General features: G+C 33.1%; 3 protein-coding genes and 2 non-coding genes across 6 annotated transcripts; 2 read left to right on the top strand and 3 right to left on the bottom strand.

Moving 5' to 3' along the window:
• Positions 1 to 2,739: 2,739 nt before the first annotated feature.
• LOC122607422 lies at positions 2,740 to 5,743 on the bottom strand. Of its 2 annotated transcripts, XM_043780394.1 has the most exons (4): positions 5,615 to 5,742; positions 4,723 to 4,854; positions 4,071 to 4,259; positions 2,740 to 3,944 (listed from the first exon to the last, which is right to left on the bottom strand). In XM_043780394.1, the coding sequence occupies exons 2-4, from the start codon at positions 4,799 to 4,801 to the stop codon at positions 2,842 to 2,844; spliced, it is 1,371 nt and encodes a 456-aa protein (XP_043636329.1). In that variant the 5' UTR covers positions 4,802 to 4,854; positions 5,615 to 5,742; the 3' UTR covers positions 2,740 to 2,841. The 2 variants fall into 2 exon arrangements, with proteins under 2 accessions (XP_043636329.1, XP_043636328.1); XM_043780393.1 differs by having other exon boundaries at positions 2,740 to 4,259; positions 5,615 to 5,743.
• Positions 5,744 to 6,726: 983 nt separating this feature from the next.
• On the bottom strand, positions 6,727 to 8,757 carry LOC122608267 (pentatricopeptide repeat-containing protein At4g21065-like). The gene has a single exon (XM_043781351.1). It carries the CDS (start codon positions 8,680 to 8,682, stop codon positions 6,829 to 6,831), a length of 1,854 nt encoding a protein of 617 aa, XP_043637286.1. The 5' UTR covers positions 8,683 to 8,757; the 3' UTR covers positions 6,727 to 6,828.
• Positions 8,758 to 9,156: 399 nt separating this feature from the next.
• Positions 9,157 to 13,139, bottom strand: LOC122607202 (protein CURVATURE THYLAKOID 1C, chloroplastic). Its single transcript, XM_043780128.1, has 6 exons — positions 12,925 to 13,139; positions 11,969 to 12,063; positions 11,291 to 11,377; positions 9,937 to 9,999; positions 9,819 to 9,856; positions 9,157 to 9,428 (listed from the first exon to the last, which is right to left on the bottom strand). Exons 1-6 carry the CDS (start codon positions 13,028 to 13,030, stop codon positions 9,374 to 9,376), a joined length of 444 nt encoding a protein of 147 aa, XP_043636063.1. The 5' UTR covers positions 13,031 to 13,139; the 3' UTR covers positions 9,157 to 9,373.
• Positions 13,140 to 13,269: 130 nt separating this feature from the next.
• On the top strand, positions 13,270 to 13,342 carry TRNAA-UGC. The gene has a single exon. It is a non-coding gene; the product is annotated as a tRNA-Ala (tRNA).
• A 3,003-nt stretch (positions 13,343 to 16,345) lies between these two features.
• TRNAA-UGC lies at positions 16,346 to 16,418 on the top strand. The gene has a single exon. It is a non-coding gene; the product is annotated as a tRNA-Ala (tRNA).
• The last annotated feature ends 697 nt before the right edge of the window (positions 16,419 to 17,115 follow it).

The raw sequence follows: 17,115 nt of genomic DNA, 5'->3' as shown, positions 1-17,115 counted from the left end.
AATGCATATTTTATCAAAAATCCGGTTTGATTGCGATCGAATCAGTAAATTTTGTGAGACTAGTTTAGTTTATATCCTGTTTTTAAAACCTTGCTCTTTACTTTTAACTCATAATGTTAATTTTGTTTTTCTCACCTCAATAATGTTTTTGTATTATTATTTTAGAGGGTGTTTGAGATTGCGTTATAAAATGATTATCTGATTATTACGTTTGTAAAACGCAATTAATTTAAAAAAGTGTTTGTATGAAAAAGTGATTATTGGCTATAAAAATGCAGTTTTGGAGAAGCATGTATCAACATGCTTTTTCAAAACGCAGTTTTGAAAACTCGTAATCTATTTTGAAAAGGCAGATTTGTTTTGTAAACACAATACCAAACACCCTCTTAATCTCATTTTATTTCTTTTTTGTTATATGAAAGTTATTTAACCAAGAAAAAGAAGAAAGAAAACGGTTCAATTGGGGTGGGTTTCATTTAAGTAGAATAATAGAATGAAGAAGAAATTTATCATGTTCATGGTAGTCATATCACTAGTATCACGGATAATTACAGTGCGAGTTTCAGATATGAATTTTTTGTAGACTTGGAAAAATAAGACTTATCAATTTTAAATGTTATCCACGAGTTAAAGTAGTGAGCCAAATAATTATTTTGGTATGTATGTTTGAGATAATCAAAACGGTAAACACATATATTATGAAAGGATGGTTTTGATGATTTTTTTCCAATAAATACCAGATAAAACAAGATATAACTACTTATGTAACCTGAACGTTGCCCCGGAAGACATAACGTTGCTTTCAAAAAGTTTATACAGGTGGGAGATACATTTGTTTGTTTTGTATGTAAACGTAATATTGTTGTGTACAAATATAAGTTATATTAATCATTAAATGATAATATCTATGAATAATTGAAGGGGAAAAAATGAATGTTAATAATGGGAACCAATATTGCAAAAGTTTTAACGACGGGGACTATGTTGAGAAAAAACTTAACAGTCGTTAGTTGATGGGGACCATTATTGCAAAAAATTTAACGACTGGGGTTAATGTTGCAGAAAAATGAGGCCGCACGGAAACCCATGAACGGGTTTCATATATATATATAGAGAGAGAGAAGGTGTAAAAAAAATATAAATAATAATAATCCATACTCCAACAATTGTTGCAAGAATTTTAGCTTTTTTCTTATCTGTTTGGGAGAGTGATCATTTCGAATCGTTGTGCTATTCCAGTAATCCCATAATATTAAGAGTATGTTTGGTTGGATTGAATGGAATAACAACGAAATGGAACGTATGATGGAATGGAATGAGAAGGGTAATGTAATAGGTAATTACCATTCCATCTACATTAGGGATGAGCACGAGTCGAAACCCGGCCCGACCCGCGAGAGCATGAAAACGTGAACTGTGACCCGGCCCATGAAAACACAGGTCGGTTCGGGTTCGGACGGGTCACGGCTTTCCTTCACACTTTTTCAGTTTTTGTCTTCACCCGACCTGACCTGTCTAACCCGTGACCCGCGAAAACACCAAAAGCTTGACCCGTGACCCAAACCGTTAGGGCTTCGGGCCGGTTCCGGGTCGGGTGCGGGTCAACGGTTTTTTTGCTCACTCCTAATCTACATGTTTGGTTGCCCCATTGGAATGAATCATTAAAACATATTGTAGAAATTGACATAAATAGCCTTGTTAAATGAACTTTGCCTATCGAAATTAGAACTCGTTTTTAGCTATAAAACATTAAAATACATACTTATTTAACATATACTCATATTAAGTAAGAATGCAAACTATTACATTATCACCAAGATATAAAAACTTCTTGTAATTTTAAAATACTAATATATATTTCATCATATAATCTGAGAACAAACTATGAATATGTACATAAAAGGATATAACAAATTAAAACAAGTACAATTCCTTCGATTGTTTTACACAGGTACAAAAACATCAAACTTTTATAAAAGCAAAAGAATAATGATAAAGAAAATTATTTCATCTGTTTAGAAAAAAGAAAAATTAATCGTGACAATTTATCAAACACCTGGTCTACAAATTATTGCTACTGTAAATCATAGAAAATTTTGGTTCACATATGCATTAATATAAAGAGCTATTAAACAAAAAGCAATCAACTATGAAAGAAAGAATAACATGAAAGAAAAAAAAAATATCTTAGAACAATTCTCTTGTGAGTTTTGTTGTTGAAGAATTACGTCCATTATATTCTTGTTAATGAGAAATAAATGGACTATCGTGCTAAACTCAGGATTATTGAGGGTATATTGGTCTTTCATCACTTCATTCTCTCACGGAATAGAAAAAAAACGAAGGTAATGGGTTGAATGAAAAAGTTGGATTTTTATCATGGGTAATGGGTCTTTCTTTTCATGGGCCTTAAACAAACATCATTTTTTTTTAATGGAATTGAACAAGTCTTTCCATTCCTGACCTCATTTTAGCATAACAAAGTTGGGTATACGGAAAAGATTTCTTAAGGAAAACGATAAATCCTCCTAACCAATCCTCCTAACATATCCACTTGTTAACACATGTAATCCACTAATTCTCTTTCCTAATCTCACCTCCTGATTTTTCACATGTCACAATCCTATTAATTAAGAGGATTTATCATTACCCATTTCTTAAGAAACGTTTGATATCTTTAGGAACAATTAACCTAAAAAAAGCTTACTACCCTGTTCAGTTTAACAATGACACTACTCGTTCCTTTTTAATTTTTACATGATATTTTTAATTGATATTTAAGAAATATCTTTAACAAGATAAAGAGATTACATTGATAAAAAAGAGATCACATTAGAAAACCTACACAATTCCGTATTTTTTCCTAATATCATACTTCTTTTTCTCGACAAATGCTTTATCTGCATCCTCCATCCCAGTTGTATCGTATTTTAAAAAATCCATATCTAGCGTAAATTTTTGGTGATCGATAAGCTCTTTTTTCCCCTTGGCTAGTTCAAGTTTCATTCGACATATTTGTTGCATTTCATCACCTTCAGCAGCTATTTGTAAAGCTTTTTGTGAAGCTGGAGTTGTATCTAACGAAGTACGTTGGCTTTTTGTTTGTGTCGATTTGTTGGGTGGAAGTTCACTTTTATCATGTTTGTAGAACAGCTCCTTATCATCTTCTTCGTCTTGATCAATATATATAGGTGGAACGGAAGAAGAAGATTCAACCTGGTTTCGTTTTTTGTTTCTTCTTCCTAGGACCACTGTATCAGGACTCAACCATTTTTGTTTGTCTTTCACAAAATTCCAAATATGAAGGCACTTAAAGGCTTGACCAGTTTCACTTTCATACAATTCATGCGCACGAATCAAAATGTCATAGTCGGATAAACCTGAACTGTGCTTCTCTACCAAGCTGGAGTAGATTTCATTGAATTTTTTGGTGCGAAGATGCATATCTCTCCATTTTGAAGAGCATTGATCCTTTGTCCGTTTTATTGTCACACCATCATTGTATATGTCCAATACCCGATACCAAAAAGAGTTGATTGTTTGGGCTTTGCCGACTTTAGGATCCTCGGAAACTGCAAGCCAACATTCAGCCAAATGCATTTCTTCATCGTTATTCCAAGGGATTTTCTTTGTCGATTTCTTTCTTTGTTCATTTTGTGGTGATTGAGAATGTTGTGGTGATTGAGAAAATTGTAGTGGTTGATATTGTAGTTGTGGTAGTTGTGGAAAATGACTCGAAAATTGTTGTTGACAAATTTGAGTTAGTGGTTTAGCCCCTAAAATCACGGTCTCCATCATGTTCATCTCGAGTTCAGGAGTTGAATCTGTATTGTCAGATGAATTGCTTTCTGAACTTGATCGTTCTTCCTTGATATCACTTTGATTATCACTAGCCAGCTGGTTCAGTATATGAACTTCCGCCTTAGCATTTTCTTCCTTAGAACCTACATCATGAAACATCATAGAGATGTTATCTGAACTTTGTAATAAGTGCCTCTGACTTTCTTCGGTAGTTCTAGCTGCCTTAAGTGTGAGAGACTGAGTACCATTTAGCCTCATCTCTTTTATACCTTGACCATGATATGAGGGTTTCACCACTCCAGCTGCAGAATCTGCACTCAAAGTATTTTCTGATCGTATCTTTAGTCCATCCACATCCACATCATATAGCTCAGAGGTAAACATAACTTGGTCTGATAAATATGTCGGCTCGTCTTTTATTAATTCAGATTTCTTTAACTGCCCATTCTCAGCATCCTCTGAAATTGCAGCATTTGTTTCCAGGTTAGCGCCATACTGAACATTAAATGTTTCTAACATTAAGAACTCAACTTATCGTTTTAACTCAGGTATTACAGATCTCGTATAATGCTTTCAACTGACATCAACAAGGACGTTGTCAACTAACTTCCGTTAGAGATTTATTTCAACAAAGGGCAATCGGGACATTCCAAAAACTAGTTCAAAGTTATATAAGGCCATTTTGAGGAACACACGACCAATATAAATAAGCACGGACCAATAATCACAGACCATACAATCATCATATCAGATAGTCTTGTCTTAGTCCAGTGCATTCTCAGAAACATATAAGCCCCAACAGTCACATTTCATGCGTTTTACTGTATAATGCTAATGTAGATGTTTTTGTGGAATCGGAACTAAATTGAGAAATGGAAAATAAAACACAGTTTTAAGCAAAAGTAAGGTTAAGCTAAGCACCTTCTGTAGTGAAAGTAGTAGTGTCACCGGCTAAATTCGGAAAGTTCCCTAACGAAACCTTGCTACTAAACATAGCCATCTTCAAATATATTCAGCTCCCTCGGAATACACGTATCAGTCTCATCAAAAAACCTACAGATTCAAAACAGATATCAACACGATTAAACATTCAATCACAAACACTAAATCAACATATTTATATGGCACTTTATTTCACAGCAAGCAATGTATACGCTACATGGTTAAATCTCATCAGAAAGCATAAATTTTTTGAAAAATATCAACATTCGATTGCACATAAGGTCCAAGAAAGTACACTCAATCCATTACATCAGCAAAGTTACGGCGCTAATTCAACACGACGAGCATTCAACTGCAACAACTAAACTCCGCTTTACGCATTAGGCCACAACACGCACTAGACGTATCAACGACGCAACTATAATACGACTAGCATTCAGCTGTGCTACTAACCTAGATTTCAGACACAACAAGTACTAAACTCGACTTTAGGCACTACACCGTTCGAATCAAATTAACACTCAAACGAAAAGTCGAAAACCTATATAACTTAAGAGGATTATAACATTGAATTGCAAAATTATCATAATTAACCTCAAATTTGTCCATAGCAATTAGCAAATTCAACATTTAATTACATAATTATTAAGCTTAATTTTGGGCATCAGGCAATTTAATCAGAAAACCTAGAGCTAAAAAACATAATTAGAATTCAATTGAAGAATTAATATTAAAAGACAACCATATAAATAGATCTATCTATATATATACATATAAATATAGCAAGCTGTATATGTATCTATATATACATATAAACAGAGAACTGTAAATAAAAATCTATATATACATATGGATACGTATATGTATGTACCTTTGATTATAGTAGGCGGTGAATCTATAATTTGGAATTTTGAGGTGTTACAGCTAAGTTATAAATCCGTTAAAATGATTTCAACGAATTGAGATGGGTTTTGAGCTTTTGTGTTAAAAGTAACAAGTACAGCTTACCGTTTTTAATTATATGGAAAATGATTGATTTTCTTAAAAAAATACCTTAAAAATCCTCCGTTATCTTTCTTTACCTCCCATTGTTACTTTAGAATCATTTCACTTTTCATATTATAAATTAGATAAGATAAGAAAGGATAAAAAGTTATATTAAAAAATTTATTTTTGAGTTTTATCATTAAAGAAAAGGAAAATAAATAAAATAATTTTGAATGTATTTTTGAGTTAACAGAGAATAAAAGAAAGAATAAAAACATATAATTTTACATTTATACTCTTATAATTATTAGAACCCATTATGTATTTTTAAAAGGTAGATTAGACTTTCTCACACAAATCCTTCCATTTTTAGCCAAAAATGGAAAGAAAGAATTTGGCTCCAAAATCTCTCTTTTTTCCTTTCTATCACTTTCCTTTCTTCTAGTAAAAAAACTCAAAAATGTCAAAACATATATTTTCTTCCTCATTTCTTTCTTATCCCTTACAAAGAAAACTCAAGAATGAAGCATAAGTTTTATTTTACTGGTTTTTCCAGCTTTTTTTTTTCTTGAATATAATTAATTAATTCTTTTAAATATTAATTTAAAACTCTTCTTAAAAACTTATAAATATAACACAAGTTATAAGGGAAAAATGTCAAAAATAACCTCTATTAAAACAACAAACTCTAAATACAATACACCTCACCTTAAAATAAAATAAATACACTATTAGTCTCTCAACTTTTAAAATAACTATATACAAACCATTATATCAGTTGCATATGCATCAATTGTCTACACAACTCGTCGTTACCACCACCAATCACCGCCGCCACCCATTACCACAGCATTGCTGCTACCGCCGCTGCATTATGCGGACATCATGTATTATCTCCTTAATATTGAGAAGTCTATCATGCATTGTTCCATACTCTAAATCTAATATTACCAATCAATTATGACAGTGTACTCGTATGAATTACAATTCTAAAAACAAAAATTATCTATGATATCTTTATACAAACAATAAAAATTAGTACTATTCTGGTTAATTTCAAAATAATCAGAATACTAGCAAAAACAAACTCCATTACACTCACCAATAATCCCCACAAGAACACACACCATCTTTAAAAGTATGAAATCGATTAACATCTCTAAACACAATCTCTCTTTCAGTAATCTTGGACATAAACTTGATTGCAACATGGCAATCCTCACAAACATTAAGGTTTTTCTTAATCAAAAGCTTGGTCTTAGGAGGTGTACTAATCAACCCAAATGCAATTGCCAATCTTTCACTATGTCTACACAAACTTGTTCTCTTTTCATCATCATCTACATCATGAAACACCGGTGTCGTGTTTGGTACATATCCGGCTTCTAACATCAATTTCTCGACCCTTTCTAACTCTGCGTTTATCTCATCGCACATTGGATGAGACGTGTCATTAGTAAGAAATGAGTGAATTTTATTATTCACTTCTATCCAACTATACGCGTCGTCTTTTTTTATATCCTTATGGGTCATCCATTTGCGAATTTTTTCAACTCCTTTGTAGTTCCCTGCTTGTGCGTATATATTTGACATGATCACGTATTTTCCTGGTTCTTCTGGATCAAGCTCGATTAGCTTCTCTAATGCTAGTTCAGCTAACTCGACATTACCATGAATTTTGCACGAATTTAGCAGTGCACCCCAAACGCCAGAATCTGGTGTAACAGGCATCTTATTGATCATACCGTAAGCCTCATCTAAACGGCCATAATGACCAACTAGATCAATCATAGACGAATAATGTTGAACAGTGGGACATATTTTATATTCGTGTATCATTAAATCGAAAAACTCACGACCTTTGTTTAACAAACCTCCATGATTACAAGCAGAGAGAACGCCCACAAACGTTATATGATCAGGGCGTGTATCACGGGTCATTTTCTCAAATAAATCTAGTGCTTCCATAGCATGTCCGTGCATTGCATACCCGGTTATCATAGCGTTCCAAGAAACAACCGGTTTTTCCATTAAGCTATTGAAAACAGTTCTAGCTACTTTAAGCAGACCACTTTTAGCATACATATCAACAAGTGCGGTTTTCACTTTATCTTGAATATTAAACCCTAGTCTCCAACTATATCCATGAAGCTCTCTCCCTCGGGGAAGAGCCGACATGTCAGCAGCAGACGAAATTGCAGTTACAAGTGTCGAGACAGTAGGTCGCACACCATTCAACGCCATCTCACCGCACAAAACCAAACACTCCTCGGGAAATCCATTTTGACCATACCCCGCAAGCATAGAATTCCATAACACAACATCCCTGTCAGGTATTTTATCAAACACATTTCTCGCCCTACTCGTATTTCCACACTTGGCATACATATCAACCAACGCGGCCCCTATAAACACGTCCTTCTCCCACCCGGTCCTCAACACATGCTCATGCACGTCTAGCCCCACACTCTCCGCACTCAAACTAGAACACGCTTTCAGCACAAAAGGAAACGTAAATTTATCCGGCACAACCCCATGATCAACCATTCGATAAAACAACTCAAGCGCGACTTCATACGGTCCATTCCAAGCATACCCACGAATCAAAACGTTCCAAAGGAAAACATTTTGCTTAGGAATTTTATCAAACAGTTGGTGTGCGAGGGTCAAAAAGTTACATGAGCAATACAAGTCCACAAGTTTTGTAGCTAAAATGGTGTCATGGGCTAACCCGGTAACGGCCAAATGGGCATGAAGCTGCTTGCCGGGTTGTATGGCTCTCCGAGCAGTGAAGGTTTTAAGGATTGATCGGTATTGTAAGTGTGAAAGATTGGTCAAATGGGCTGTTTTTTGAGTGTGTGAGTGATACATATATCCACATTTGTATCTATAATTTGGTGAAAAATGATATTTCTTGAATCTTGATGTATATTGAATTCGGATTAGCATCATTTCAATTTTGTTAATAACATACTAGAAGTGTAAATTTGATATAATTTGCTAATATGTTTTGGTGAGAAAAAAAACTTGATGTGACATAAACCAAAGACTTTTGTACATAATAGACTTCTATTAAACCATAGTTTACCTATATATCTTCACAAAAATGTATCAGATATTTGTTACAAAAATGTGTAATAAGATGTATATGAAAATCAATTAGACAAAGTCGTCCAGCCTAGAAAGATCGGGCCTACGAAGACCGGACAAGTCTTCGGTTGCCAGGCTCCTATCAAGCTTTTGAAGGTCCGTACATTACACCCTTTTAGACCACTTTTAAAAGGGCTATGTATCACCTGTATTTACATATAGTATAACTTTAAGTTATATACAGTAACCACAAACTCAAAAGGCTGCGAGTTGAAGGCTTGGGTATGCGGAGAGAATGCCACTGAGCTTAAATTTGTCGTTAAAAAAAATCTAAACTAGTAAGAAACAACTTAAAACTTATTCACATTAAACACAAAGCATTTATTGTTGTTACAAATTAAAACAGATCATGTCCTATAGTTGAACTTGATAAATTTACAGATTTCTCATGTCCAAGGTCCATCACCACAACAACATAACAGAATCCAAGACAAAACCATGGTACAAAACTACAACATTTGCTGTATTAGCTCTTATTTCCGTTCATTGCAAATTATTTACCGAGAACATCAGCCAACGACTTGTTAATGATCTGAAACAGCTCTTTCCTGTAAAACATTAACATACAGTTATGCGGACTGATATTTCTCTAAGAAAGTTAAAGGTGTACAATCAATGTGTGGATGTAGACAAGGCCCGGATGGGGTTAAGCCTGATCCTTTACTTCATACAACATACATAAGTCAGATTGTCCTAACCAGCACTAATAAACGACTATTTTTATTATTATTTTATATCATCCTTTTCAGTTCTTTTCAAAAATTTATGCTTACATTTATAAGCATTTGTTTCTGAAAAAGATTATTTGTAAATGATAATTTCAAATGTATGTAAAATTATCGAACTCGTAAATGAGTAGATAGTACAATTCAAGAAAATCAAAAAAGTATGTCTATATTGCATGGCAAAATCTTTTCTTCACAAATAGAATTTGTTACCTGTCCGGTTTGAATAAGAGATAGCGATATGTGAACCACTGAAAGTCAAGAAAATGGTAATCAACATTGAGAACAATAACATCCTAATATGAACTTAGCGCTGCATAAGTTTACTTACTGTCGTGAACAAAATGCCAATGAGTTCAAATACGCTAGGGACAACAGGAAGTTTGTCGATAGCCTACTTACATGAGAGATACAGAGTTAGAATATTCATTAATGTGAACTGGTGCATATACATATAGATTGTTTAAAGAATTACGGAGTAAAAGATAATATGACCAATAAGCACATTTTTAAGAAATAATGAAAGGCCTTATTGATATTTAAAGTGCATCAAATCAGATTAAAAGGAGGGTTTAGTTAAATTTTTATTTTCAGAGTATCATTTTTGTTAAAGTGGGTATAAAACTCATAATCTAATATTAAAAAGCAGGTTGTTATGACATAAAGCGTGTCACAGGACACATTCTCTAAAAAAAAGTGAGTTTGATGATAATACTGGTGATGGTAATATACTTGCTCATAACGTTGATGTTATGCATACTTATATAACCCAAACGAATCAAACATATGGACAAGTTGGCTTATAAGAACCTAAATGAGATCATAGGAAAAAAAAATCTCAAAATTATTTGCAAAAAGAGCTTGAGCCGATTTGTTCTAGCTTTCAAGCCACAAGCCAAGCCTGGCCTTACCAATTTCACAAGCTGAGGCTTTGGTTTGGGTCAGCTCAAATACACGCATAGTAGGATTTTTGACTACTAAGGATCCGAATCAACACTCAACAGATGAGATCTCATTGGCTGCCAAGATTGGTATGTTGAGTTGTGAATATATATACACATTAATGCACTTCAACAAAATGGGTTCATAAGGGTGGTGTGTTTATCTCGGAATCATAAAAACTGAGTTTAACTCTTTCTTTTTTAAGGAAAAGCTAATGAATGTATTAATTTATATCGAAAGCTTGAACACCTCGACCAAAGTAAGAATTTTAAAACCTCTGTCAAAACCATGTCTTGAGAGACCAGCCATATTGGAAGACTATCTCGTAAATAGCTAATGAGTTAGATATGATGACAAAAACTACTTACTTTTAGTCCTAAGAAAATTTTTTGATAGAAAACGACTTGCGACATTTTAAGCATCTTAATACATATGGAGCATTATGCTAATTGGCCTGTTGCTGTCCAATTTAACCCAATCAGGCCGTTTGACATGTCTCATATATGACTAATATCCTACATTAGACCCCCTATCATTAATATAACCTTATATATCTTGTTTCCATACAAATTTGTTGAAATTGCCACCTCTCTCCACCCTGACTAATTTGGGAACAAAAGTTGTCAGAAGTTAATTTCCCTCAACATCTATTATCTCTCAAAAGCGACTTGGAAAGCCTTTCCGGACACAACATCTCATTGTTATCATTAAAGTTCATTAAAATACAAAGAATCAGCGTTTACCGTGACTACAGTTAATGAAGCCCATAAAGCGACAACAGATGCAAATCCTAGTCCAAAAAGAGCAAGTCGATCTTCAGGTGTATCCCACTGTTTGCACAAAACACATAGACAAGCATTTAAGAATTAAGATTCTAAAGAATTAAAGAATCCTGTCGTGGGAACACACAAACTGCCAACCAAATACAGGAAAAGCATCAGTTTTATCAAGCGCAAGTAAAGCCAGGTCGTTATTTCGACCTATTACTTAGAATCAGTTTGGAGTTCATTATGTTTTATCTCATACAGGTCAAATGCGTACTCAAAAAGTTCAGCTAAAAAGGGAACCGGTGAAAGTGGTTTGGCAGCTTTCACAGGTCAAAATTTGCAGATACTGTTTTGTGTAATATAAAAATGACAAGACCTGCTGAATCTTTCTTTCTTAACAATTACATTATAATTGAAATAATTTAACATTTTGTACCATAGTTAACTTACATGTCTATATAAAATCAGAATTTGAATAATTAGTGTTTTTGTTCGACCATTGACCATAGTTAACTTATATGTCTATATAAAATCAGAATTTGAATAATTAGTGTTTTCGTTCGACCATCGCCAAAGGGTACCCATTTGACCCATTATCCAACCCACCCACTTTGCAACCTGTACGCACAAGACGCACATTCGTGGAAGACTTACAAAACTTCGGACAGACTGAACAATGTCTAAGGAGGTAGAGGACTCAGAGCTTCCACTGCTAGCCTTTGCAATTACGGCAACACGACCTTGTCGTCCTGCAGTAATGGAATCATAAGGTTTGACAAAACAGTAGTTTTTAGATGTTTCGTTTTTTTTTTTTGGAAAAGCAGTAAACTTATACACCATTAATCTCTGTGGAAAAACCACATCTATAGTACCTTATAAAATGGGAACCCACCCCCCAAAAACTTCAAATAAGGAATTGAACTACATAAAATACCCTTTCCTTTATTCATTAATTTAAACATCTCCACCTGAACTTACTTATAATACCCTTAATGAAATAATTTACAACATAAATCCCCAAGTGTATAAAATAACTATACTACCTCCTTTAACATCAATTACTTTTGCATTCACTACCATTGTCGCCCTACCACCCGTCATCACCACCTCCTGTCTCCACCGCCATTGCCACCCGTCACCCCACGCCACTATCACCATCGCCACTATCACCATCGTCACCGCGCGGGCATATGACTCGTTACAGACAAAATGAAACATATCTATTATACCTAAAAATATTAAAGTCGACTGAGTTGGATCAGTGGTTGGAGCCCTTTCCTCTGGAGACAGCGGTCAAGGGTTCGATCCTCATGCCGAGCAAGGCCGGAGGTCCTTTTCTACCTTTTGTAGAACTCGTAAGCAACCACTCTATCTTTGGTAGGGTAAGAATGTCTACATCTCAATTCTCAATCTCCCCAATACAATATCAAAGACGGTATTGAGACCCAAAACCCGTAAAAGACCATTGGGAGTTACTTTTAAAAATAAAGTATATAAATTAATTAAGTGGAATGAAAATAGCAACTTTTAGATAACTTATGAAATAAAAATTAAAAAGCCACAATATGTAATGTAAATGACTGATATTAAATAAAACTAAAATAATGTACCTCCAGTGGGTGAAAAAACAGTGTGTATCTGAACTGGTGTGCAAAAGGGTCTGTTTTCACAAGCAAACAGAGGAGAAAAAGGCAAACTTGAAACCAAATTAGCCATTTTACTTATTTTTATTATATGTATATATCTATCTTGAAAACTATAGATATAAATCAAGTGCAGATTGATGAAATTTTAGAGTAGAAAGATTATTAAAAAGGAGGGAGGGAAGTGATGTGAACAAATATTGGAGATTGATTTATCACCACATAAATTATCAGCCTAAACAGAAAATACATGAATTTTGATAAAGATAGTTCCAAAATAAAGATGTTATTTAAAGAAGAAATGATAAAAACGGGGATGTAGCTCAAATGGTAGAGCGCTCGCTTTGCATGCGAGAGGCACGGGGTTCGATCCCCCGCATCTCCATTTTTCACCACTTAATCCATTTTTATTTTGTTAGTATCGAATTATCAAATATTGAATAAGAAAACTATGGCTCAAAATTTTAAACTATTGAAAATGGTTCAGCAAAGTTTGTAGAATACCTTTCATTCTTTCTTGAAGAAATATTCAACAAACACAATGTATTTCTTTTCTACCTACAATGTAAACATATATGGAAAGCTAATAAGACATGTTAATTAGAAACGTTTATAAAATAACTTGTACGGTACCAGCGCAATGTGGTGGTGGTTAAGGCGGCAACTGTGTGGTGGTGGGGACAACTGTTGGTGGTGGAGGCATCGACGGCAGGTGGAAATAATTGATGTAAATGTAATTGATGTAAAAGGTTAATGGAGATATTTTGGATAAATAACTGATATTCTAATTTAATCATTGTATTTTAGATAATTCTTCCATAACTTTTAAAGAGATGGTTGTTATATTTATTAGATAGTATAAAATTATAAATTAGGTATATAGGGGAATTATGATTAAGAAATGAAGGTATTTTGGATATAAAAAGTGTTGAATTTCTAAAATAAGAGAGGTCAATATGTATTATAAGAGGTTATAGATATTCCAAAACTTTTATTATTTCTGACCATTTGCAGGTTGCAACATGATACATATCTACCTTGGGCCCATCATAAGTAGTTGTTGATGATATGTGAAGGTCGCGAACTCAAGTTAAAAAAGTTGAATAACAAGAAAAGTGAAGAACCTTTCAAAATTAGTTCTCCAACTTCTCCCTAAAAAAGATCAAGAGGGGAATCTTAATCTTTGAGATGATAGGACAAGTCATGGTAACGATTGGGAAAGACACATTCCCTTCCAACTCAATTAATAATGCACTTGAAAAACTACAAAAGGAGAAACATACTTTAGAATACTGGAGTATAAGGAAATGATTTAAAGTGATAAAATATGAGAAATAGATACAGATAATAGATATAGAACTATAAAAAGATATATAATAATTAACAACAAACCAGTTAAATTTGATTAAGATAGATGATAAAAAGAAGTTATAAACAATACATGATTCAATACCCAAAAGTGAAATAAATCCTAAAGTAAACAAATATAGAAAACTCATAATAATAAGATTGAATTAAGAATTTGAGGAAGACAAACAACGGCTACATAATGGTGTTCTTTTTTATTTTTCTCACGCTTTTTTCTTCTTTATTTTTTATTTGTAGCCTCATACTTCTAAGATAGAAAGAGCGTTATATCTGATTTCACTTAAGCCCAATATATCACAGCAAGCTCATAGTAACAGCCTACTAAGAAGAAAGCCCAAGTATCGTGTTAACCATGAACCCATTACGAGCATTTAAATTTTTCGACTTAGTTATATACTTTAAATATTGAATACTTCCTATTATAACCAAAGCCAAAATTGAGGATTAAAATTATTTTTCAACATAAAGCGGACCGAAAAAAACCAAAAAAATAAAACAAATTAATAATGAATGTAATGAAGTCAATGAAAAGACATACGGAGTCAAATAGCTATATGGATGAGCCTAATAAATTACAATTCAATTGTGACCATAATGCTTCACAATATAACTTTACAATGTGATAAGTTTAATACTAGTGTTTTTTAAAACCTTAGATCATTAACGCATTGCCTAAGATATTGACTTATTGATATTCTTACAATCAAACTTTTTTTTTTAAACGACATATTATCTGATTTAAATTACACGAATGTTTTGGATAAAACCTATGATTCGAAAAAATCTCCAATTAATCCACATATGCAAATATGAAAAATGTAACTCAAACATAGATCGGTCTTTTCATTGTCAAATTAAATACCTTATCAATGAGATATCACATTTTCTTGAAATCAAACTATCAAAGCAAAAACAAAAGGGAGGATAATCAAGACATTTATCATTTCTTTCACGTTTCAACCATCATAAACCATCATAGAGTAATGATTGATTTTCCCAAACAAATATGCTTACAAATATGTCTAATTCATTCAAATTTTAACACATTGATTTCATATTTTTTTTTAATTCTCAATCTTTATCATTTATTTTACCATGTGTCAATTTTTCCTTATTAAACATAAATTTACGCCTACATTATAGACATATCGATTATTTTCTATGCTCAGATATCCCCTAGTTACAATCTCTATGTGTTTACATGAGTCAACAAGAAAACCAATTATTTAATAAAATACTTAATTATCAATAAAACCTGATTAATTATCACCCTAAATTTTTTTGAAAAACAGGAAATTTATTACGCACATCAAAAATGGTAAACGGTTTATCTTAGGGGAGATCAAATTAGTAGGGGTGTTCATTCGGTCGGGTTTTGGGGGAATAGAGTTATTCGGTTTGGATTAATCTGTTTTTTAACAATTAGTAAACCACCTAATACCCAATCCATATATGTGACCACCCAATCCAAACCACCCAATTAAAGTTCGGTTTATTTGGTCGGGTTTTGAATTATCCAAATAAAAGCCGCTTGGCAAATTTTAATTTAGTATATATGAATGATCAAGCAATCCGAATGTCAATCTACACTAATTTATTTATTCATTTGAGGTTATTCAATTAACTACGTACATTTAGACTTTTAGGATTAACGTATTTAAATAACTAGAATTGTATTTATGCCATTTAAATTAGGTTATTATAGTTATTACTAAACACTAAATGTTTAATCGGGTTTCGGTTGGGTCCCAATTGAAAATTTTCTAAACCAAAACCAAACCATTTAACGACTTCCTTATTCAGTTTCACCCAAACACCAAACCAAATCCGATTAACCCAATCCAAATAGTACATATGTCAGATGGATTGGACGGATTATTTGGTTAATCCGAATAATGAACATCCCTGCAAATAAGGCATCATTCCATGCATGAATGAAATATTAAAAAAAAAATGGGCTTACATTATTATTGGATTAAGTATGATAAAGAATATACTAATCAAAGTGTTAAGCAAGATAGGGGATGTAGCTCAAATGGTAGAGCGCTCGCTTTGCATGCGAGAGGCACGGGGTTCGATCCCCCGCATCTCCATTTCATTTGTTTTTGAATTCTGCTTAAAGTGAATAACTTAACTTCTTATTACATGTCCAAAATAAATATTGTATTTGATATGATTTCAAACTTTTTTTTTTTTTGCAACTTGAAACTTAAATCACTAGATCTTTTACAACTTGATCTTGGACTTGGGAAGCACCCTTGAATTTGACATAAAACTTGCAAACAAGACAATCGCATCTCCTATATCTGCTCCCAATTTTGCATATTTTGACATATAGAGATAATTTTCATTTTTAGGTAAAGGTATCAACATAACTTGTTCAATGGAATCAACATAAATTTTTCCCTGGTTTATCAACTAAATAGAAATAAGGAATGTCTATACACCCACTCACCAATTCGTCATAAACACCCACTATACGCGAGTATGCTCTTATACGATAAGTATACTCGTTTTAACTAGAAAATTCAAAATACCATACGGGAAGTATCGATGTATACTTCTCGTGGGTGTTTAAACACCCACCATACGATAAGTGTAAATGCACTAGTCGTACAGTGAGTATTTATGCCTAATTAAAGTGCTCTACTCTAGAAATATTCTACTTGCAAACAAATTATCTTCATTTTTTTAAGTTACAAATAAAAAAGAAATAAAAGCCATAGAAATTCAACACTATATTTCATATTATAGCAAATAGCAATAGCAATACACTACATTATCATGTAA

Source organism: Erigeron canadensis, chromosome 7, assembly GCF_010389155.1.
Source record: "Erigeron canadensis isolate Cc75 chromosome 7, C_canadensis_v1, whole genome shotgun sequence".
NCBI lineage: Eukaryota > Viridiplantae > Streptophyta > Magnoliopsida > Asterales > Asteraceae > Erigeron > Erigeron canadensis.
Note: the sequence above shows the minus strand (reverse complement) of the source record. Positions and strands in the feature narration are given on the sequence as shown.

What these genes read in the sequence shown, in the direction of transcription:
- LOC122607422 (XM_043780393.1), bottom strand. Translation starts at nt 4,801, where the DNA reads ATGGCTATGTTTAGTAGCAAGGTTTCGTTAGGGAACTTTCCGAATTTA. An exon ending in TACTACTTTCACTACAGAAG is followed by an intron (nt 4,260 to 4,722) that starts GTGCTTAGCTTA and finishes CTGCAATTTCAG; the next exon opens with AGGATGCTGAGAATGGGCAG.
- LOC122608267 (XM_043781351.1), bottom strand. Translation starts at nt 8,682, where the DNA reads ATGATGCTAATCCGAATTCAATATACATCAAGATTCAAGAAATATCAT.
- LOC122607202 (XM_043780128.1), bottom strand. Translation starts at nt 13,030, where the DNA reads ATGGCTAATTTGGTTTCAAGTTTGCCTTTTTCTCCTCTGTTTGCTTGT. An exon ending in CTTCATTAACTGTAGTCACG is followed by an intron (nt 10,000 to 11,290) that starts GTAAACGCTGAT and finishes TCATGTAAGTAG; the next exon opens with GCTATCGACAAACTTCCTGT. An exon ending in TTGGCATTTTGTTCACGACA is followed by an intron (nt 9,857 to 9,936) that starts GTAAGTAAACTT and finishes CTTGACTTTCAG; the next exon opens with TGGTTCACATATCGCTATCT.